This window comes from Nicotiana tomentosiformis, chromosome 7 (genome assembly GCF_000390325.3).
Source record: "Nicotiana tomentosiformis chromosome 7, ASM39032v3, whole genome shotgun sequence".
Classification (NCBI taxonomy): domain Eukaryota; kingdom Viridiplantae; phylum Streptophyta; class Magnoliopsida; order Solanales; family Solanaceae; genus Nicotiana; species Nicotiana tomentosiformis.
The window spans coordinates 3,866,981-3,890,853 of NC_090818.1; the positions used below are offsets into that span (position 1 = coordinate 3,866,981).

Sequence of the window (23,873 nt, forward strand, 5' to 3'; positions counted from 1 at the left end):
TAAAGTATTGAAAAGTCATCCAAACTTAGAAATATTTACAACTTATTACTCTATCCTTAAAATTATTAGATATTTATCTATTATGGAAGAATGAGCTAATTATTAGTCTAGTGACAAAATTATTGTGCCTGACAGATTTATACTCAATCCAACCCATGTCTAATTATTTCTTTTCTATTAAATGTGGTAACTCATTTCTGGTTCACTTACTTGAACTCCAACGCATGGCCCATTAATATGGCAAGATCTTCATTCTTAATTCTAAATAACAAATCTCATTAAGATGAAATCCTATTCAAATAATCTGTTGACAAATTGCTTGAAACATGTAAAAAGAAACTACAACATGATAATGTGTATAAATAAAACAACACAAAAAATTATCACATGAACCTCTATAAGAACATCACACAAAACAATAAAATAATTAACAAAGGGAGGATAAGCAATGAACCTTTAAGCAAATTTTTTTTTTCAGAACTTGATTAATGCAAAAATAATTCTGAGTCGAGCAAATACACCAAACCAAGGACAAATTGGCAGATGAGCAGAAAATCTAGCGACGAACCTTCTAAAATTCGAGCCCGGACTGAAACTCGACTGTACCTGGTGAGGCTGCTGGTTTTTGACGTGAGAGAGGTGACTATCAATGAAACTTCACAAGATGTTTTTAGGCTTGAATTTGAGACATTTTTGGGTCTTAAACAGGGTGATGAATTGCTTGAATTTTCGAAAGAAAAAATGAAACGAATAGAAATTCACTTAGCGCAAAAGAAGAATTTTTTCTCTCTCAATTCTCTCCTCTATTTTTCCTTCCTTCTCTTATTTTCTCCTCACATTTCTCTTCTATTTATAGGAAACAAATTCGGAATTTTTTCAGATTTATTTTTATTTTATTTTATTATTTTTTAATTAAAAAGAATTCTCACTTCCCATTTTTCTTCTTTTTTTAAAAAAAAATAATTCCCCACTTTCCTTTACTTTTATTTTTTAATATCTCACTTTTTTTACTTTACTTTTTTTTTTAATTTTTCACTTATTTTACTTTTCTTTTTTTAATTTTCACTTATTTTACTTTTCTTTTTTTAATTTTCCACTTTCTTTTACTTTTTTTAAAAAACAATTTCAGCTACCTTTTCTTTTATTTTTTAAATTTCATCTTTCTTTTATTTTCATTCTTTTAAATTTTCACATTTTTTTACTTTTATTTTTTTAATTTTTCATCTTTTTTTAAAAAATAATTTCTACCTACTTTTACTTTTAATTTTTTATTCCATACTTTTAATTTTCCTATTATTCTATTCCCATACGAAAATTTAAAAAAATATTTATTGTTTTCGGTTTTTTTAATTTATTTTATTTTAAAATAAAGATAAAAATATAAAAATAATACTAATAGTAATAATTTGACCTTTTATATTATTTTTAATTCTTACCTTATATTAAAAAAATGTAACAAAGATAAAAAAAAAATATATTAAATTTTTAAGAATATTTACATAGTAGAAGGTGGTAAAAGTTCAAATATAGTAAAAAAATTAGGTGCTCACAACTGCCCCTCTTTGCTTGAAAACATGCAGAGTTTTCAGGCAAAGACTAGGTGAGCCATGTGACTAATTTTTGACCAAATCGTTATTCAAAAGGAAAAGAAATAAATGATAGGGTGTAACTGAGTCCTGGTTTTGGACTGCCTACATATTCCGGGTTATAGGGGAATCAGGTTACGTGTAGTTCAAGGAGAATGGTGGAATGATGAGTTGAGGAGTCGAGTGAGGTTCCGTCGAGGCTCCGGTCCGCGATCCTGCTATTATAAAAAAGAAAAAGAAACTAAACAAACCTATCAGCTATAAGTTACAAGATTCCTATCTATGAGTCTTTTGAAACTTGATCTTGAGTCTTAACTGGTTCTTTATGCAGACTCTGATCTAAACCTTGATGCTCGCTAGCTGTAGGTGCTAGTTCATTGTTCTATAGCATCTTCTAATCAAAACGGGACTCCAATGCTCGTGGCTTCAGTCGTGTCTTGAGCATTCCACATCTTTTCAACTGCTTTTGCATTTTGGATTCACCTATTTTTTCTTTCTTTTATTCTGAAATGAGACTTCTTCTTTTGGTCATCTCGAATCTTGTGCCTTGAGGTAAAACCTACTCAGACACTAAAACAAACAAATGAACAAAATATTTCTGCCCCAGTTTGCACTAGGAAAATTTTGTGAGTTATTGTAACAAAATTCTAAATTACTTCTTTATTGAAAGCAATAAAAGGTCGGGAATGGTGTACCCCGAAAAAAAACAGAGACTAGGGAATGGAGACCCTATGTATAAAATAAAAGAAACTAGGGAGTGGAGACTCTATACTGGAAAAGCGACTAGGGATTGGTGTACTCTGATACTGGTAAGGAAATATAACCAGGAGTTGGTACCCTGTATTACGGAAAAAAAATATAATCAGGGGTTGGTACCCTGTATTACTGAAAAGAATGTAGTCATGGGATGGCGTCCTGTATTACTGAAAGGAAATGTAACTAGGGGATGACACCATTTATTATAGAAAAGAAATGTAACTAGGGGTTGGTGCCTTGTATTACTGAAATGAAAATGAATCCCCTAGGCGAAAAGGTTATACCTAGGTTAAACTTCGAAAAACGAGCCTGGGCGAAGAGTACTTCTACCCGAAATATGAGCTGGATCCCCCTAGGCGAAAAGTTTCTACCTGGGTTAAGTTAGGTAAAACAACCTGAGCGAAGAGTAGTTCTACTCGGAATATGAGCTGGATCCCCCTAGGCGAAAAATTTCTACCTGGGTTAAGCTATATAAAATAACCTGAGCAAAGAGTACTTCTACCCGGAACTATGAGCTAGATCCCCCTAGGCGAAAATGTTCTACCTGGGTAAAGCTATGTAAAACAACCTGAGCGAAGAGTACTTATACCCGGAACTATGAGATGGATCCCCCTAGGCGAAATGTTCTACCTGGGTTAAGCTACGAAAAACAGTCTGAGCGAATAGTACTTCTACCTGGAACTATGAGCTAGATCCTCCTAGGTGAAAAGGTTCTACCTGGGTTAAGCTACGTAAAATAACGTAGCGAAGAGTACTTCTACTCGGAACTATGAGCTGGATCCCCCTAGGTGAAAAGGTCCTACCTAGGTTAAGCTACATAAAACATCCTGAGCGAAGAGTACTTCTATCCGGAACTATGAGCTGGATCCCCCTAGGCGAAAAGGTTCTACCTGGGTTAAGCTACGTAAAACATCCTGAGCGAAGAGTACTTCTACCCGGAACTATGAGCTCGATACCCCTAGGCGAAAAGGTTCTACCTGAGTTAATCTACAAAAATGGGAGGTATGAATAGTAGTGACTCACGCTGAAAATAAAAGAAAATGGAGATTTTGAGGAACTTACCTTTTGTGACGTTCGTCCTTTGAGAATCGCCATTGTCACACCCCTTTTCTACCCCCAAAAAGATAATGTGTGTTGATTGTGGGTTAAAGAGTTTTTTCAATTAAAGTGAAAACTTGAGTAGGGATTATTTTATTGTTCAGAGTCGCCACTTGAAATTGATTTTTAGGGTATTCCAAGTCACCTTTTATTTGAATCCTTAGTCAAAGGAAGGTTTGACTCTATTATTATTGGTCTGCAAAAATAAAGTTCAGGTAAGGAATTCTGTTGACCGGGGAGAAAGTGTAAGGCATTCTCCGAGTCCCGTAGTTCTAGCACAGTCACTTTATTGACTTAAAACTTGGCTTGAATTAATTTTGGACAAACTGTGATTTATATGATTTTCATGTTTTACCTATCCGCTTTTAATACTTGCTTTATTAGAATTGATAAAGAATAACAAGATATCATAACCATACTACGCAACCGAATGCGTAGTCATGACAAGGATTATTAGCACGCTATGACTTTTGGGAAAATTACTGCATTTGAGAAAATTATTTTTTTTTAAAATTTATTAAAAGTTAACTATCGCGCTACGCAAGCGAATCAGCGATTTTAGCAAAGAATTAACTAAAACTAATGGTTATTGTGTGAGGTTATTAAACTAATTTATTGAATATTAAAATTCACGCTACGCAAGCGATTCCGTGAAGTTAAAAACGCGCCTACTAATTGCCTAGCATTTAAATTAATTCATTTGTTAAAACTATTTATTTAATAAAGAAAGCTAGTGTTTAAAAGACTGAGTCAAAACTTGTTTACTACTTTAAACTTGACAAATTCAAATTTTTCTGTAGCCTTGATGTTAAAAACAAATGGCCAGCAAATTTAAACCAAAGGTGATAGTGGCCTAAAATATTCTTAAAATTAATGTAAACCCAACTAGGACATGTAGCTAAAAATAATGCATTAATGAACATGGACTTCTAGACATATAACTGGAAAAAAACATATGCATCAAGCTCAACCAAACAGAAGTTCAAAATAGCCATAACACATTTAAGAAATTCTTTCACTGGTTCTCTCCTCTCTCCCGCACACTCATCACATACTATTCCCCAACTTCATTTCAACTTAACCAAGAAGAGAAGTATTACTATCATTTATTTTTAGCACTAAGAAAAAAATTAAAATGACAAAACCACAAATAAAAAAAACTAAGGCAAAAGGAAACTAAACTTTACATAATAATTCTAAAAGATGTTTCTTTTCCTTAACTAGATACACTTAACATAATGTTATTTGAGCTACACATGTGAAGAAAAATGGAAGATCAACCAAATATTACATATGTACATGTTAAAATATGACTATATGAATAACATGCTAAACATTCATTTATTCGAGTAAAGCACATCAAGCGTATCCATAGAGCTGAAAAAGAGCCATATCCTCATCCATTGAATATAAAAACCTGCATTGCAAATTTTAAGAAAATACCTGGATTGCAGAAAATAAATACAACAGTGAAGAAATAGAGCTCAATAGGAAAAAAAAAGAAGAAGCAACAAACACAACAGAAAACAACAGCAGTTTCGTGTTTAAACAGCCCGAAAATCTTAGAAGAAACCCAGAACCAGCTCTAAAGAAGACTTATAGTTTTCTAAAAGTTTGCACTCTAAAATTTACTCACAAAGCTCACCATTTCCGCTTACTAAAGGGTGCTTTAGTTGCTGAATTTTTACTCTCCAAGTTGTATTTTTAGGGTGTAAAGACTGCCCAACAAATATGTGATCCCCGTCCTCAAGTGAGAAAAATAGCAGCCCCTTAAATAGGCAAATAAAGTTCCTTTTTGGGACAGACTTTGGTTCACCAAAAATCTGTCCAAAAGACTGATTTTGTGTGCTAAACACTGTTCAAGATCTGTCCCAAAGATGAAAGGACAGCCTGAAAATCTGTTGTGTCAGAAGCAAGGAGAAAAAATATCATTTCAGCCACCCTACTAGTAAAAGTAAGATACTATTACCCTATTTTGTGATAAAATAAACTAAACTTCAGCTTTTAACCATCAACAACAAACTACTTGCTCAACACAAATCAAACTTGAACAACTATGAACTGACAAAGCATAGACGAGACTAAAAATGTAATTGAACTAAGTATTGAAACCAACTTGATGGGAATGAATTCGATTTGTGCAAACTAATTACTAAACAAACAACTAAATTTACAAACTAATTCTCAAAACAGAACGAACATCGTTAACAATCGGACAACGACTAACAACAACTAAATAATCGACTAACTAAGTGAACGATTTAACTAATACACTAAAGATCATGTTTAAATCAATAACAAATCTAACAAACCACTAAACTAAATAGATAACTAATTAAATAAACCTAACTTGAAACTCTAATTAACAAGAAACAACCAAAACAGAAAAATCAAAAATCAGAAACTAATCTACTAGTATAAAAAATCAGAAATTAATTAAAGAGATGGCGATTATACCTAACAAGTATGCTTGAAGTTGTTCGAGCCACGAGAAGATGCAGGAGATGCTAAAAGGCGACTGCCCGACTCCGAAACGCACGTTTCTTTTGGGTAGATGCTAGAACTAAATGAGTTTCAGCATCTCCCCAAAAATAAACGAGTATCTTTGAGTCGAAAAATAGCTAAGATGGGGGTTCTGAGCATTTTGGCGGTGGTGAGGCAGTGGAGCCGCGACGGTAGTGAGGAGCGGGCCGACGGCGACAAAGATTTTGGGGGTGAAATGGGTAGGAAAAGATAGGTCTCGTGGAGCTCTATCCATTCATGTATGTGTTGTAGGGTGGTGTTGGCTGGAGCTTCAACAATTTGGACCAAAAAGTGGCGGCTAAAGTTTCCTAGATCTAAAATTCAAGGAGTTTGAGGGGTTTTTGAAGGAATTGGTTTGGAGATATGGGAAGAGGAGGTTGTGGATATTACATGGTGTTAATTTGGAGGTGTTTGGAGGTGGTCCACCGCCGGTGGGTGATTTCCGGCTGCGGCGGCGGCAGAAAGAAGAGAGAGAAGAAAGAAAGAGTTATGGGGGAAATGAGGAAATTTTTCAGATTTTTGAGGCTTTAAATACCTCTTGAGAGATCAAATATGGACCATTAGATCAAGGGGTGATCAATGGGTGAGATTTGATCTTGGGTCACTTAATAAAAACGACGTAGTTTTGAGGCAAAACTACGTCGTTTCAGACCCTTTCAAGGGCAACCCCTTATCTTGCACTTTTGACCACTTTCTCTTTTAAATTTGGCCCAATTTCTTTTTTAATCCTACTTATTAAACTAAATTTACACAAACAAATAAATTAATTAAGTAACTTATTCAAATGATTAATTAATTAGATTAATTCACCAATTGAATAGTTAGTTAATTCCTAAAATGCACAAATAAAGAAAGAACTATTTTTTGATATTTTTATGATAGGAAATATGAAATCAGAGACACAAAAATCGGGAAAAATAATTAAAGCAACAAAACACTAATGACTTTAGGAGGTGTTAAAACAATACAAAAATTAGGTATTCACAGCTGCCCCTCTTTGCTCGAGAACATGAAGAGTTTTCGTGCAAAGAAAAGTGAATGCCATGGCTAATGTTTTCTCACATATCACTCCAATGAAAGCATTTTTTTTAAAAAAAATGGTGACCGAACCCTGCTTCTGAGGTTGCCTACATATCCTTATTTAAAGGAATAGGTCAGTGTAGTTCTGGGAAAATTTGGTAGATGGGACTACCAGACACTAGATTTAAGATTGTTGTTGCTGTTGTTGTTGCTGTTAGTGTTACTTGCTGCTTACATCAAAAGGAAAAGAGAAAGAACTACATATGTCTACAAACTAAGAGTTACAAAATTTCTAATCTATGTGTCTTGTGGAGTCAAATCTTGATTCTTGACCTGCTCGCTTGTGTTGACCTTAGATTGGATCTTGATGGTCTTTGAGGAAAAGATCATGGCTCATTCTCGATTGCTTGCTTTTCGGATCAGAATTCGAGAAAATGAAACTCGAGAAGCTGGGACGCTAACACATTATCCATGCTAACTCCAACTATCTTGTGACCGAAAAACTTATTTATTCTGATGAGAAAGCTGAAACTGCAAGCTTTAATCATCACTTGTGCTATGCGGCGGGGCCTGCAAATCCATCAAAGACGAACAAAACGAACAAAATTTTTCTGTCCCAGTTTGACACTAGGAAAATTTTGTGAGTTAGAGAAAGCTAAAGTATCTAATTTGTTGAAATGAAGACAACGGGAGTAGTATAAACTAACTATGTGAGGATATGCAATTACAAGGGGAAGTAACTTATGTTATCAAAGGAAATGGAATTAGAGGATGGTACCATGTATTACTGAAAGGGAATGTAACCGGGGGTTGGTACCCTGTATTACCGAAAGGAAACATAACCAGGGGTTGGTACCCTATATTACCGAAATGAATGTAACCAGGGGTTGGTACCTTGTATTACCGAAAGGAATGCAACCAGGGGTTGGTACCCTGTATTACCGAAAGGTGTGTAACCAGGGGTTGGTACCCTGTATTAAGTGTAACCAGGGGTTGGCACCCTGTATTACTGAAATGAGTATAACCAGGGGTTGGCACCCTATATTACTGAAAGAAGTGTAACCAGGGGCTGGCACCCTGTATTACTTAGAAGGAATGAAACCAGGGGTTGGTACCTTGTATTACCGAAAGGAGTATAACCAGGGGTTGGTACCCTGTATTACATAAAGGAGTGTAACTAGGGGTTGGTACCCTGTATTACTGAAAGGAGTGTAACCAGGGGTTGGTACCATGTATTACTTAAATGAGTGTAACAGAGGCTGGCAACTTGTATTACTAAAAGAAGTGTAACCAGGGGTTGGCACCCTGTATTACTGAGAAGGAATGTAACCAGGGGTTGGTACCCTGTATTACCGAAAGAAGTGTAACTAGGGGTTGGCACCCTGTATTACTGAGAAGGAATGTAACCAGGGGTTGGTACCCTGTATTACCGAAAGGATGTTGAATCCTTTGGACGAAAAGGTTCTACCTAGGTTAAACTATGAAAAGCAAACCTGGGCGAAGAGTACTTCTACCCGGAAACATGAGCTGGAACCCCCTAGGCGAAAAAGTTCTACCTGGGTTAAGCTACGTATAACAGCCCGAGCGAAGATTACTTCTACCCGAAAATATGAGCTGGATCCCCCTAGGAGAAATGGTTCTACCTGAGTTAAGCTACTATAAAACATCTGAGCGAAGAGTACTTCTACCCAGAACTATGAGCTGAATCCCCCTAGGCGAAAAGGTTCTACCTGGGTTAAGCTACAAAAAGCAAGCATGGGCGAAGAGTTCTTCTCCCCAGAAATATGAGCTGAATCCCCCTAAGTGAAAATGTTCTACTTGGGTTAAGCTACGTGAAACATCCTGAGCGAAGAGTACTTCTACCCGGAACTATGAGCTGGATCCCCCTAGGTGAAAAGGTTCTACCTGGGTTAAGCTACGAAAAACAACCTGAGCGAAGAGTACTTCTACTCGGAACTATGAGCTGGATCCCCCTAGGCGAAAAGGTTCTACCTGGGTTAAGCTACGAAAAACAAGCCTGGGCGAAGAGTACTTCTACCCGGAACTATGAGCTGGATCCCCCTAGGCAAAAAGGTTCTACCTGGTTTAAGCTACGAAAATGGGAGGTATGGACAGTAATGATGCATGCTTCAAATAAAGGAAAGTGGAGATTTTGAGGAAACTTACCTTTGGTGACATTCGCCCTTTGAGAATCACCATTCTGCACTGCTTTGATCCTGCTTCAAACAAAGAAATATTTGTGAGTTTTTAAAGTGGTGGTTGGTTTGTGGCCTTGATGCCCTGAGTAGTTTGAATTCACCCCTCCGCTGTTGAAGAACTGATTTTGTCAGTGTGGTACCGAGGTTCCCGGATACTCTGTATCGCTTTCTAGAGACATTGTCTTTCTAACGTTGCCTCTGGATATTTCATACCCGAATGTCCATGGTACCGCTAATCCTTGTCCCTAAGGCAAGGCAATTTTCCTTTAAAATCAAACTTAGTTGTCTTGCACCCAGAACCAATTTCTATCTGTAGTGCTTATCAACTTTTTCCATGAAGCAAGTCTTGCTTAGGCGACCTTTTCAGTTTCTTTGAGACACTTTGTCTGCCTTATCAAAAGAGATCACAGATAGATTCCTGCCTTCGTCGATGCCAAATATGCTCCAAATTGTGCTCGGTATTACGGGGAAACTGTATCCAGTTTTGCAGCCAGTTTTTGCTTTGCTTTTGATGCAAGATTAGACCGAAAGGGAATCTAAGAAAAATTATGGAAAAGAATAGACGAGCAATTGGAAGTGAAAAAAGGAATCGTGTCTAAATAAAAGGTGTCCCTTTCGGGGAGAGAAATAAGGAGACTTATTTGGAGATATGTGCCGACTTCAATGAATCATGACATGCATTTTAGACTGGACGCCTGATTTGTCTGAGCTGTCTAATTCTCAAAATACGTCGCAAATTTTCATCTTGAAACTGTCTTGGTTGTGCTCATGCCGGAGCATCAAAGACCCTCATTCGGCTATTAGCGCCCTTTGCAGGTTTTTGTTAACTGACCTCTCTCATTTATCTAATCACTGTCGCCTTATGGTGCCCATCTAGTTTTCACCAATAAGACTCTCGCATTTCTGTGCTCACTGTTGCCTTACAGTGCCTATACGGGTTTTCACCGATAAGACTCTTTCATATCTTCTTTCTTTTGTTTCTTTTTTTTAACTAAGATATGACATGCGGAAAGTTGGCCAATGCCCCTGGCATGGGGATTTCAAGTATTCTCAAAGATCGATCACAAGTTCTTAACAGAAAAAGGCAAAAAAAAAAACCTTGAACTGAATTACAACTTTTGGAACTGTTTCTATAGAAAAAACCGTAAGATAAAAACAAACTTCTACCCCAGTTTTGGAGTATTGGGAATATGAATTTCTTGTTGCGATGGGACCGAACCCAGGGTAAGGCTGCCTACGTATCCTTTCGGAATCAGGTCGAACGTAGTTCAATGACTCAGAAAATTTGTTGTTTGACTTCTTCTTTTTTTTTTGTAAGTACACAGGTTCCAAAAAGTGGAAAACAAGGAAGAAAAATACATCTTAAAAGGGGTAACAAAAGGGTGACACTTGTTTGGAATAGCGAGCAATGGTAGACTTCGTCATCTCGATCTAAGAAAATCATGCATGAAAGTTTCACAGTGGGTATATATCAGACATAATATCTTTTGACTGCATATGCATTAATAGTTATGTCTGGTACTCGTCCTTCTTCTAATACCAAGTGAAAGGCCCCTTTTGGTAACACTTTATTGATGATGTAGGGTCCTTTCCAGTTTGGGGCGAACTTTCCTTTAGCTTTTACTTGGTGTGGAAGAACGCATTTCAGAACGAGTTGGCCTACCTCGAAGTGCCTTGGATGCACTTTCTTGTTGTAAGCGCGTGTCATTCTTTGCTGGTATAACTGGCCCAAGCACACTGCTGCTAGCCGTTTTTCATCAATCAGCATTAGTTGTTCTAATCGGGTCTTTACCCATTCTGTATCTTCAATCTCTGACTCCACAATGATCTGAAGAGAGGGAATTTCGACTTCAGTCGGTATTACAGCTTCCGTTCCATATACTAACAGATAAGGAGTTGCACCAACAGATTTTCGAGCAGTCGTGCGGTATCCCAAAAGAGCAAAAGGCAAATTTTCATGCCATTGTCTGGAACCTTGGATCATTTTCCTAAGAATTTTCTTGATGTTCTTGTTCACCGCTTCAATGGCTCCATTGGCTTTTGGCCGGTAAGGGGTAGAATGGCGATGCATAATTTTAAATTGCTCGCATACCTCCTTCATCAAATGACTATTGAGATTGGCTGCATTGTCAGTGATAATGGTATTTGGGATACCAAAGCAGCAGATGATGTTGGAATGAACAAAGTCTACCACTGCTTTCTTGGTGACTGCTTTGAAAGTGACGGCCTCCACCCACTTGGTGAAGTAATCACTTGCAACCAAAATGAATCTATGCCCATTTGAAGCCTTTGGCTCAATTGGCCCAATAACATCCATTCCCCAAGCAACGAAAGGCCAAGGAGAGGACATGGGATGCAACTCCGAAGGTGGCGAGTGAATCAGGTCACCATGAATCTGGCATTGGTGACACTTGCGAACAAAAATGAAGCAATATCGCTTCATTTTAAGCCAATAATACCCTTCCCGCAGAATCTTCTTCGCCAAAACATATCCATTCATGTGAGGTCTGCATACCCCCGAATGCACTTCACTCATGATCCGCTCAGCTTCTGTGGCATCTACGCATTTCAACAAGTTCAAATATGGGGTCCTTTTGTACAAAATTTTCCCATTCAGGAAGAAACCGCTGGCGAGCCGCCTTATAGTTCTTTTTTGATCTCCCTTGGCATGCTCTGGGTATTCTCTTATTTTTAGGAATCGTTTTATGTCATGATACCATGGTTCACCATCTGGTTCTGCCTCAATTGTATTGCAGTAACCGTGTTGATTCCGAACTTGGATTTCTAGTGGATCGATATGAGTGTTTCCCGGATAAGGGAGCATCGAGGTTAAAGTAGCCAAAGCATCGGCTAGCTCGTTGTGAAACCTGGGAATGTACCTGAACTCGATGGATTTGAATCTTTTGCTCAAATCTTGTACACATTGTCTGTATGGAATAAGCTTGATGTCTCGACTTTCCCATTTGCCTTGGGCTTGCCGGATAAGTAAGTCAGAATCTCCCATAACCAATAGTTCATGCACATCCAGATCGAGGGTCATTTTCAAACCCATGATACAGGCTTCGTATTCTGCCGTATTATTAGTATAGAAGAATCGAAGTCGGGTCGTTGTCCGATAATACTGTCCAATAGGTGGGATGAGGATTGCCCCGATCCTAACTCCTTTGATATTGACAGCTCCATCAAAATACATTTTCCATACTGGGTTGTCGTCTGGAACTACTTCCTCTATCGAGTTGACCTCTTCGTCTGGGAAGTATGTGGTAAGTGGCTTGTACTCATCATCAACTGGATTCTCTGCCAAATGATCGGCCAAAGCCTGTGCTTTCATCGCGGTGCGAGTGACATAGACGATGTCGAACTCTGTGAGCAGGATTCGCCATTTTGCGAGCTTTCCAGTGGGCATTGGCTTTTGGAAGATATACTTCAGAGGATCCATTATGGATATGAGGTAAGTAGTATAGGTCAAAAGATAATGTCTCAACTTCTGAGCGACCCAAGTCAAGGCACAACATGTCCTTTCTAAAAAAGTGTACTTAACCTCATAATTGGTGAACTTCTTGCTCAAATAATATATTGCTTGTTCCTTTTTACCTGTTGTATCATGTTGCCCCAGAACACATCCAAAGGAATTATCCATCACCGATAGATATAAAAACAAAGGCCTACCAGGTTCAGGTGGGACCAGTACAGGGGATTTTGATAGATAATCTTTGATCCTGTCAAAAGCATTTTGACAATCGTCCGTCCACTTGATTGCAGCATCCTTTTTCAGTAACTTAAAGATGGGCTCGCATGTGGTTGTGAGCTGAGCAATGAACCTACTGATGTAGTTTAACCTCCCGAGCAAACTCATGACCTCCTTTTTGTTCTTCGGGGGTGGCAGATCTCGAATGGACTTTATCTTAGATGGATCTAATTCGATGCCTCTCCGACTAACTATAAAATCGAGGAGTTTCCCAGATGGAACCCCAAATGCACACTTGGATGGACTGAGCTTAAGGTCATACCTTCGAAGCCGTTCGAAGAACTTTTTTAAATTGTGCACGTGATCGTCCTGTGTCTTTGATTTTATGATGACATCATCGACATATACTTCAATCTCTTTATGCATCATGTCGTGAAAAATGATGGTCATGGCCCTCATGTAAGTTGCCCCTGCATTCTTTAAACCAAATGGCATGACCCTGTAACAATAGGTACCCCATGGAGTGGTGAAAGCGATCTTTTCTGCATCACCCTCATCCATTAGAATCTGGTGGTACCCAGCATAGCAATCCACGAACGACTGTATCTCATGCTTTGCGCAATTATCTACAAGAATGTGGATGTTTGGCAAAGGGTCTCTGTAGTCAACACAGACTCTAGTTTTTCCATCTTTCTTTGGCACATACACAACATTTGCCACCCAGGTGGTGTATCGTATGGCTCTGACAACATTGGCGCTCAATTGCTTCATTATTTCCTCTTTGATCTTATCACTCATATCCGTTTTAAATTTACGTTGCTTCTGTTGGTTTGGTGGAAAATCAGGATACGTGGGAAGCTTATGAACTACTAAATCGGCGCTTAAACCCGGCATATCATCATAAGACTAAGCAAACACATCTCTATACTCAAATAAAAGTTGAATCAAGGCATCTATGGTTTTTTGTTCAGTGTGAATGCTTATCTTTATTTCTCTGACTTTTTCATGACCTCCGATATTAATTGGCTCAGTTTCATTGTGGCTGGGCCTTGTTTTCAAATTGTTCTAACTCTCTTTTTATTTCATCAACAACCTTATCTTCATCATATTCGACCTCTTGATGCATTATTTCAAAATTAGACAACTTTTTGAGATCTGGACGTGAATTCCGCATGCATGTCATGTTATTAAAGACGAATTAACAAAACTGAAATGGAAATAAAATGGCAGGAATTAGGAAAAGGAAAAGATACAAAATTTAATACGAAACTGAACTGCATTTCATTGAATTTGAAAGGATAAAAGGGTTAACATCAAAATAAAACAATCATACTAAGATATTTGGATTACAACCCTGAAAGTAACCCAAAGTACAAATGAAAGAAGCTGCAAAAGTCAACTACCAAGACTCCTTCCTTGTGGGGAGAGGAGTTGCTTCCCAGTTATTGAGCATAGTGTTTGGGCCAATTAGTTGCATATCGGCACGACTAGTGCCTTCACCAGCCTAAATCATATTCACTTTAGAAAATATCTGGCTGAGGCCATGGCAAATTCCATCAATGTTTGCATGCGCCGAGGAATTTTGACCCTCTTTGAATCGTGGCTTGACAAAAGTGTAGAAAATATGAGGGATAGGTTGCTGCAAGACCCACCCGTGCTTTTTGCGGTGCTTGGCTTTGTCTTCGTCTGTTTGTGTTGGCCTGAAGCCTAAACCAAAAGTACCCATGTTACTGAACGGAGAAATGGGTTCTGAAATTCCTTGCAATGATGCCCCCAAGCCTTTTTCTGGCTCATAACCTTGTCTTACCATAAGTGCAGCCACCATTACAGATATGGCGGAGAGACGAGGATGCAGAATGGGCTTTCCTTCCTCAACATGGTCCACAACAACCTATCCCTCAACATGGGTCTTTATAAATGGATGACTCGTCTTCTCCGTGAACAATAATTTCTTGCATGTCGTGCTTGAATTCGAGTATCTGATACAAGGTGGATGGCACAGCTCTGGCCGTATGGATCTATGGTCTTCCAAGAAGAAAGTTATAAGAAGTTTCCATGTCCACTACTTGGAAGACAATTTCAAAATCAAAAGGCCCAATCGTCATGGTGAGGTTGATCTCGCCAATAGTATCTCTCGCTGAGCCATCAAAAGCCCGGATGCGAACATTGCTGGGTCGGATTCTATCCGTGTTGATCTTCATGCTCTACAAGGTAGAGAGAGGGCATACATCTACACTCGAGCCTCCATCAACCATGACTCGCTTTACATAATGCCCCTCACATTTGACAATCAGGTGCAAAGCCCTATTATGCCCGGATCCCTCCTCGGGAAGTTCATCATCAGCAAAGGAGATTCTGTTCACCTCAAAAAATCTGTTGGTCATCTTCTCTAACTGATTCACGACAGTCTTCTCTGATACATATGCCTTGTTCAGGATTTCAATTAGTACACGAGCATGTTCTTCTGAGTGTATGAGCAAAGATAACAGAGAGATTTGGGCAGGAGTCTTTCTCAGCTGGTCAATGGATGTGGTCGATATGCTGAAATGAGAACGAATCCTTAAGGCATGCTTTGTTTAAGTTTGTGAAGTCTACACACATCCTCCATTTCCTATTTTGCTTTTTGACCATCATTACATTGGCGATCCACTTGGGGTATTTTGACTCCCTGATGGAGCCATTTTCTAATAGCTTTTCCACCTCCTCGTGAACGACATCATTGATGGTGGGGTTAAATTTTCGTCTGACATGCCTTACCAGGGGTAGAATGGACCGGCATTTAATTTGTGTGTGGAAATCTCCTTGGGGATGCATGGCATATCTGCATGGATGAAGGCAAACAAGACTGCATTCTTTATTAAAAATTGACTAAATTTACATGGTTCTCAGAGTTTACAGCTGATGTAGGCCTTTTTGCTGGAGTCGTTGGGGTCTAATTGAACGGGGTCGAGGTTATCTATAGTTGAGTCCGCGGCTTCGACTGGTTCTGGGTCCATGATGACGCCCCTGGTCTCTTGGGCGCCTGCTGACTTAAAAACTTGAAATGAATTCCCTCGTTTTCCAGGTGGGTGCCTGATGACTTACACTTGAAATGAATTCCCTCATTCTCCAGGTGGGCGCCTGCTAACTTAAAAACTCGAAATAAATTCCTTCGTTCTCCAGGTGGGCGTCTGATGACTTAAAACTTGAAATAAATTCCCTCATTCTCCAGGTGGGCGCCTGCTGACTTAAAAACTTGAAATAAATTCCCTCGTTTTCCAGGTGGGTGCCTGATGACTTAAAACTTGAAATAAATTCTCTCATTCTCCAGGTGGGCGCCTGCTGACTTAAAAACTTAAAATAAATTCCCTCGTTCTCCAGGTGGGCGCCTGATGACTTAAAACTTGAAATAAATTCCCTCATTCTCCAGGTGGGTGCCTGCTGACTTAAAAACTTGAAATAAATTCCCTCATTTTCCAGGTGGGTGCCTGATGACTTAAAACTTGAGAAAAATTCCCTCGTTCTCCAGATGGGCGCCTGATGACTTAATCCTGAACTTTCATCTTTTTCAAAAACTCCTCCGCCTCTTCTTCAGTAACCGGTTTCTTTATTGGCATTTGGCCTTATTTGATTTGCTTATCCTTCCTCAACTCTTTTGGAGAGTAACACCTCCCTGATCGAGTCAAACCTCCAGTTTCCCCCACTTCTTCTATGATTTCCTTGCCTTCGTATGTTACTACAGTTTTGTTATAGTTCCAAGGGATGGTTTTCGTATTTGTTACACGGGGTTGTGTTGCAGGCTTGATTATGATCGGCTCTATTATACCCGTCGTACCGCCCTGATTATGCTTTGTGATGGGGTGACCTCCAAGGACGTATAACTTTGGGCTTGGAACATTGGAGCGAACTTCCAACCTCGAGCTTTTTGGAACAAATAAAGTTGCCCTCTCTGAGCTCCGGGTGCCTTTCACAATCAACGATGTATCTCGCCTTGGACTTACTTCCAGTTTGGTTCCCTCTTGAATCGTTACCACTGTCATTTCTGCTCGACCAACCGGCTTGTATTCACAATCTTGGCCAATCATTCCCACAAAATGAACATCATTGTGTACCGGTAACGGGTTATTGGTCACATTAGGAGGGTCCTCGCCATTCGTGACTACAATCAATTTTTCAACAATGAGTCTTTCTATGGCTCTTTTCAGGGTCCAACAGTCATCGGTGCTATGCCTTGGAGCACTTGAATGATATTCACATCTAGCATTTGCTTGAAATCCATGTGAATCGAGATGCATATGGTGGGGAGCGATGGGTCCAATCACGCCCATCTGCTTCAACTTCTGGAACAGACTAGAGTATGATTCGGCCAATGGAGTAAATCTTTACACCGGCCTCTGCTCTCGACCATAATCCTACCTAGGACGAGCATTGTAGAGTGCCCGAAAATTTTGCTGCTGAGGTCGGCGGAATCTTGGAGCTGGTGCCCGTACCTGTTGATTGGGAGGACGAGCATAGGATTGAGCATTAAACACTGTATACTGTGGCGGTCCCATAGAGTACTGAGGAATTGGCGGGGGATAGTTATGTTGAGGGTAGCTGGATTGCCCCTGCTGAACTTGCACATAAGGGTGCGATGCCCCTCTTTGAACTTCCCTGGATCCCGAAGTCATCATAGACCCTTCATCTTTATTCTTTCTATTTGGCAAACTTTCCGACCCATTTTGGATAGCTTGGGTGGTGGCTTTGAGAGCAGCTTGACTTACAATTCTGCCAGTCTTGAGGCCATTTTCGACCATTTCTCCTATTTTGATCGCTTTCGCAAAAGGTCTGCCCATTGCAGACATCATGTTCTGAAAGTAATCAGGCTCTTGGGCCTCCAAAAAAATAGTGATCAACTCGTGGTTATCCATGAGTGGCTTAACTCTAGCCGCTTGCTCCCTCCACTTGATTTCATACTCCCTAAAGTTTTCAGTCGGCTTTTTCTTCATATTGGATAGGGAATTGCGATCCGGCGCAATATCAATGTTGTATTGAAATTGTTTGACGAAGTCCTGGGCCATGTCGTCCCAGACATGCCAGTGAGAGATATCTTGGTCAATGAACCATTCGGAGGCTACTCCCACAAGACTTTCCCCAAAATAAGCCAGCAACAATTCTTCTTTTTCACCTGAACCCCTCAGCTGGTTGCAGTACCTTTTCAAATGGGCGATAGGGTCGCTGTGTCCATCATACTTCTCAAATTTTGGGGTCTTGAACCCGGTGGCAAATGGATATAAGGGAACATGCATAAATCACTGAACGGAACACTTTTGTGACCACCTAGTCCCTGTATGTTCTTTATGTTCTGTTCAAGACTTTTCATTTTCCTGGCCATCTCATCCGGCTCAACAATCTTGGCAGGTTTTTCATATTCCACTAGTGACTCGTACTGAGGAGTTTGATTATATGGAGCCGAGACCCCCAAAGCCATATTTGGAGAGTAGTATTGGCCATCATAAACATGAGATGATGGCTCATTGATTGGCCTCATCACATGAGGTGGAGGAGGGATTGTGTATACCTGTGCGCCAGACACGACTAGAGGAGTGTTCTTGACCGGTGCGACTGGAGGTCGCACATTAGAGGTACCAGAGCAGCGTGGAGGCTGTAGTTTGGCACATACCCTGGTGGTGGAATGTGGTCGCTCGTTTCATGGAGCGGTGGTTGAGTAGCCAGGGGTACGGTGAAAGTTCCCTCTGAGGGACCCCGGGGTGGAGGCTGATCAGACACCCAAGCTTAATATACATCAGACAATTGATGTCTCAATTTTCTTATTTCCTCTGACTCTTGTTCAACTGATTGACCCTGGGGGTCGTCACTGATCTACTCGATCTCATCATCGTTGGCCATTACTACTGTTCCCTTAGATCTGGTGAAGTAATGGTGTGTTGCCAGTTTCACCACAAACCAACCACCTTAAGCTTACTATATAAGAGACAACAAACGTGTTAGGGTTAAGCATTTTATAGATATGAATCACACGTAATGTGTCGTGCTCCTATCATTGTCACTATTTCTAACATGCTTTTGGAAGCTTCATGTTTCATTCCGGCTTATGAGGTTGCTTCTTATTGACGCTCTTATATTCTTCTCTCCTTTTTTTCTTTTCACTCACGCCTCATTTTGATCCCTTATCTTAGAATCATTAAAAAATATTTTGATCGAATCTTTTGTGGATTGCCTACGTATCATGCCACCGCATGAATTAGATCATTACGTAGTTCAGGAACGTAATAAATAAAATAGACAAACTAACTCTTTTTTTAATATACAATTAATCCGACAAAATCTCCTAGCAACGAAAATATTTTCAATTTTTTTTGGGAATTGGTGAAATAAAGACTTCTAAAGAAGAAAGAAAATATTTTTGGATTTTAATTTTTTATTTTTTTAAAAAGGAAGAAAATATTTTTGGATTTTTGGATTTGACGTCTCAAAGAAACACTTCTAAAGAAGGAATTAAAGGAAAATATTTTTTTGGATTTTTTGAAAATTGGGGGCCGGAACCGATGAGGTTTGCCTACGTATCTCACATCCGGTAAGAATCAGACCCGCGTAGTTCGGTTAAAATCGACTATGTTATTTTTTTTGAAAACTAATCTTTAAAAACCATATGCACTAGACCACATCATTTTTTCTCTTTTCGTTCAATTGATTTATGCTAAAGTCGGTCGACATGCAAGCCTCCCAAATAATGCAACAAGTAGCACATAACATGACATAATGGTCTCAACAAGGCCTGTCCTAAAACAAAACTCGGCCCCTGTGTCGAGCGCTGCTAAGTCAAATGCACATGATGCAAATAAAGCGTAGCCTACTAGGGATATTCATTGCTTGTGGCTTGTTCTTCTAAGTTAGTAAATCCTAAAGGAGATGGTATTTAGACCTGGCTTACCCGGGCAGACAACCCGAGCCGAGGAGCATCAAGCGTCATTAGTAGTAGAACAACACTGGCTAGCTAACGACTCTCCCGCCTAAACATGTGTGACTAAATCCTTCACCAGAAGCTGGTAGGCTAACTGGCTTTATCTCAAGATAGAAATTTTGTGATGCTGGTAGGCAAACACAACATAACTAATTATCAGAAGACTCAGTGGGATGTGAGAGAAGATATAATTTATATGTACAGTTCAACAATATCAAAACGGTAAAAAGCGAACAAATAGCACATTAGGCCCAAATAAATCACAGTATATACAAAAATTAATAAAGACAAATAAAGTAAATGTACAACCTCGAATTCTTGAGACTCCCCAGCAGAGTCGCCAGAGCTGTCACACCCATTTTCTACCCCCAAAAAGATAATGTGTGTTGATTGTGGGTTAAAGAGTTTTTCCAATTAAAGTGACAAACTTGAGTAGGATTATTTTATTGTTCAGAGTCGCCACTTGGAATTGATTTTTAGGGTGTTCCAAGTCACCTTTTATTTGAATCCCTAGTCAAAGGAAGGTTTGACTCTATTATTATTGGTCTGCGAAAATAAAGTTCAGGTAAGGAATTCTGTTGGCCGGGGAGAAGGTGTAAGGCATTCCCCGAATCCCTTGGTTCTAGCACGGTCGCTTTATTGACTTAAAACTTGGCTTGAATTAATTTTGGACAAACTGTGATTTATATGATTTTCATGTTTTACCTATCCGCTTTTAATACTTGCTTTATTAGAATTGATAAAGAATAACAAGATATCATAACCACACTACGCAACCGAATGCGTAGTCATGACAAGGATTATTAGCACGCTATGACTTTTGGGAAAATTACTGCATTTGAAAAAATTATTTTTTTATTTTTTGAAATTTATTAAAAGTTAACTATCGCGCTACGAAAGCGAATCAGCGATTTTAGCAAAGAATTAACTAAAACTAATGGTTATGGTGTGAGGTTATTGAACTAATTTATTGAATGTTAAAATTCACGCTACTCAAGCGATTTCGTGAAGTTAAAAACGCGCTTACTAATTGCCTAGCATTTAAATTAATTCATTTGTTAAAACTATTTATTTAATAAAGAAATCTAGTGTTTAAAAGACTGAGTCAAAACTTGTTTACTACTTTAAACTTGACAAATTCAAATTTTCCAGTAGCCTTGATGTTAAAAAAAAATGGCCAGCAAATTTAAACCAAAGGTGATAGTGGCCTAAAATATTCTTAAAGTTAATGTAAACCCAACTAGGACATGTAGCTAAAAATAATGCATTAATGAACATGGACTTCTAGACATATAACTAGAAAAAAACATATGCATCAAGCTCAACCAAACAGAAGTTCAAAATAGCCATAACACATTTAAGAAATTCTTTCACTGGTTCTCTCCTCTCTCCAGCACACTCATCACATACTATTCTTCAACTTCATTTCAACTTAACCAAGAAGAGAAGTATTACTATCATTTATTTTTAGCACTAAGAAAAAAATTAAAATGACAAAACCACAAATACAAAAAACCAAGGCAAAAGGAAACTAAACTTTACATAATAATTCTAAAAGATGTTTCTTTTCCTTAACTAGATACACTTAACATAATGTTATTTGAGCTACACATGTAAAGAAAAATCGAAGATCTACCAAATATTACATATGTACATGTTGAAATGTGGCTATATGAATAACATGCTAAACATTCATTTATTCCAGTAAAGCATATCAAGCATATCCATAGAGCTGAAAAAGAGCCATATCCTCATCCATTGAATATAAAAACCTGCATTGCAAATTTTAAGAAAATACCTGGATTGCAGAAAATAAATACAGCAGTAAAGAAATAGAGCTCAACAGGAAAAAACAAAAGCAACAAACATAGCAGAAAGCATCAGCAGTTTCGTGTTTAAACAGCCCGAAAACTTTAGAAGAAACCCAGAACCAGCTCTAAAGAAGACTTATACTTTTCTAAAAGTTTGCACTCTAAAATTTACTCACAAAGCTCACCATTTCCGCTTACTAAAGGGTGCTTTAGTTGCTGATTTTTTACTCTCCATGTTGTATTTTTAGGGTGTAAAGACTGCCCAACAAATGTGTGATCCCCGTCCTCAAGTGAGGAAAATAACAGCCCCTTAAATAGGCAAATAAAGTCCCTTTTTTAGGACAGATTTTGGTTCATCAAAAATCTGTCCAAAATACTGACTTTGTGTGCTAAACACTATTCAAGATTTGTCCCAAAGATGAAAGGACAGACTGAAAATCTGCTGTGTCAGAAGCAAGGAGAAAAAATATCATTTCAGTCACCCTACTAGTAAAAGTAAGATACTATTACCCTATTTTGTGATAAAATAAACTAAACTTCAGATTTTAACCATCAACAACAAACTACTTACTCAACACAAATCAAACTTGAACAACTATGAACTGACAAAGCATAGACGATACTAAAAATGTAATTGAACTAAGTATTGAAACCAACTTGATGGGAATGAATTCGATTTGTGCAAACTAATTACTAAACAAACAACTAAATTTACAAACTAATGCTCAAAACAGAACGAGCATCGTTAACAATCGGACAACGACTAACAACAACTAAATAATCGACTAACTAAGTGAACGATTTAACTAATACACTAAAGATCATGTTTAAATCAATAACAAATCTAACAAACCACTAAACTAAATAGAGATAACTAATTAAATAAACCTAACTTGAAACTCTAATTAACAAAAAACAACCAAAACAGAAAAATCAAAAATCAGAAACTAAGGAGATGCAGGAGAAGACGCAGGAGATCTAACAAGTATGCTTGAAGCTGTTCGAGCCACGAGAAGACGCAGGAGATGCTAAAAGGCGACTGCCCGACTCCGAAATGCACATTTCTTTCGGGTAGATGCTAGAACGAAATGAGTTTCAACATCTCGCCAAAAGAAACAAGTGTCTTTGAGTCGAAAAATAGCTAAGATGGGGGTTTGGGAAATTTTGGCGGTGGTGAGGCAGTGGAGCCGCGGCGGCAGTGAGGAGCGGGCCGGCGGCGACGGGGATTTCGGGGGTGAAATGGGTAGGAAAAGATAGGTCTCGTGGAGCTCTATCCATTCATGTATGTGTTGTAGGGTGGTGTTGGCCGGAGCTTCAAGAATTTAGACCAAAACGTGGCGGCTAAAGTTTCCTAGATCTAAAATTCAAGGAGTTTGAGGGTTTTTTGAAGGAATTGGTTTGGAGATATGGGAAGAGGAGGTTGTGGAGATTATATGGTGTTAATTTGAAGGTGTTTGGAGGTGGTCCGCCGCCGGTGGGTGATTTCCGGCGGCGGCAGTGGAGAGAAGAGAGAGAAGAGAGAAAGAGTTATGGGGGAAATGAGGGAATTTTTCAATTTTTTTAGGCTTTAAATATCTCTTGAGAGATCAAATATGGACCATTAGATCAAGGGGTGATCAATGAGTGAGATTTGATCTTGGGTCACTTCATGAAACGACGTAGTATTGAGGCAAAACTACGTCGTTTCAGACTCTTTCAAGGGCAACCCTTTATCTTGAACTTTTGGACACTTTCTCTTTCAAATTTGGCCCAATTTCTTTCTTAATCCTACTTATTAAACTAAATTTACACAAACAAATAAATTAATTAAGTAACTTATTCAAATGATCAATTAACTAGATTAATTCACCAATTGAATAGTTAGTTAATTCCTAAAATGCACAAATAAAGAAAGAACTATTTTTTGGTATTTTTATGATAGGAAATATGCAACCAGAGACACAAAAATTGGGAAAAATAATTAAAGCAACAAAACACTAATGACTTTAGAAGGTGTTAAAACAATACAAAAATTAGGTATTCACAGCCATTATGCGCTGCTTTGTTCCTACTTCAAATAAAGAAAAATTGTGAGTTTTCAAAGTGGTGGTCGGTTTGAGGCCTTGATGTTTTTGGCAGCTTGGCTTTGTGCGCATTCGCTTCAGGAAGATCGACTATATTGGTAGTTGGCTACACTGCTGGTAGACTCTGTTGTTTCTTTCAAGAGACTTTTGCTCTCTGTACCAACCCTGATTGTGTTTGTGGATCAAT

General features: G+C 38.7%; 1 protein-coding gene and 1 pseudogene across 1 annotated transcript; both read right to left on the reverse strand.

Moving 5' to 3' along the window:
* Positions 1 to 10,652: 10,652 nt before the first annotated feature.
* Positions 10,653 to 11,252, reverse strand: LOC138895193 (uncharacterized). Its single transcript, XM_070179862.1, has one exon. It carries the CDS (start codon positions 11,250 to 11,252, stop codon positions 10,653 to 10,655), a length of 600 nt encoding a protein of 199 aa, XP_070035963.1.
* A 3,821-nt stretch (positions 11,253 to 15,073) lies between these two features.
* The window catches only part of LOC138895194 (uncharacterized), a 198,336-nt pseudogene continuing 189,536 nt past the window's right edge, over positions 15,074 to 23,873 (reverse strand).

Excerpts from the sequence above, each read along its gene's own strand:
- LOC138895193 (XM_070179862.1), bottom strand. The coding sequence starts at position 11,252 with ATGCATCGCCATTCTACCCCTTACCGGCCAAAAGCCAATGGAGCCATT.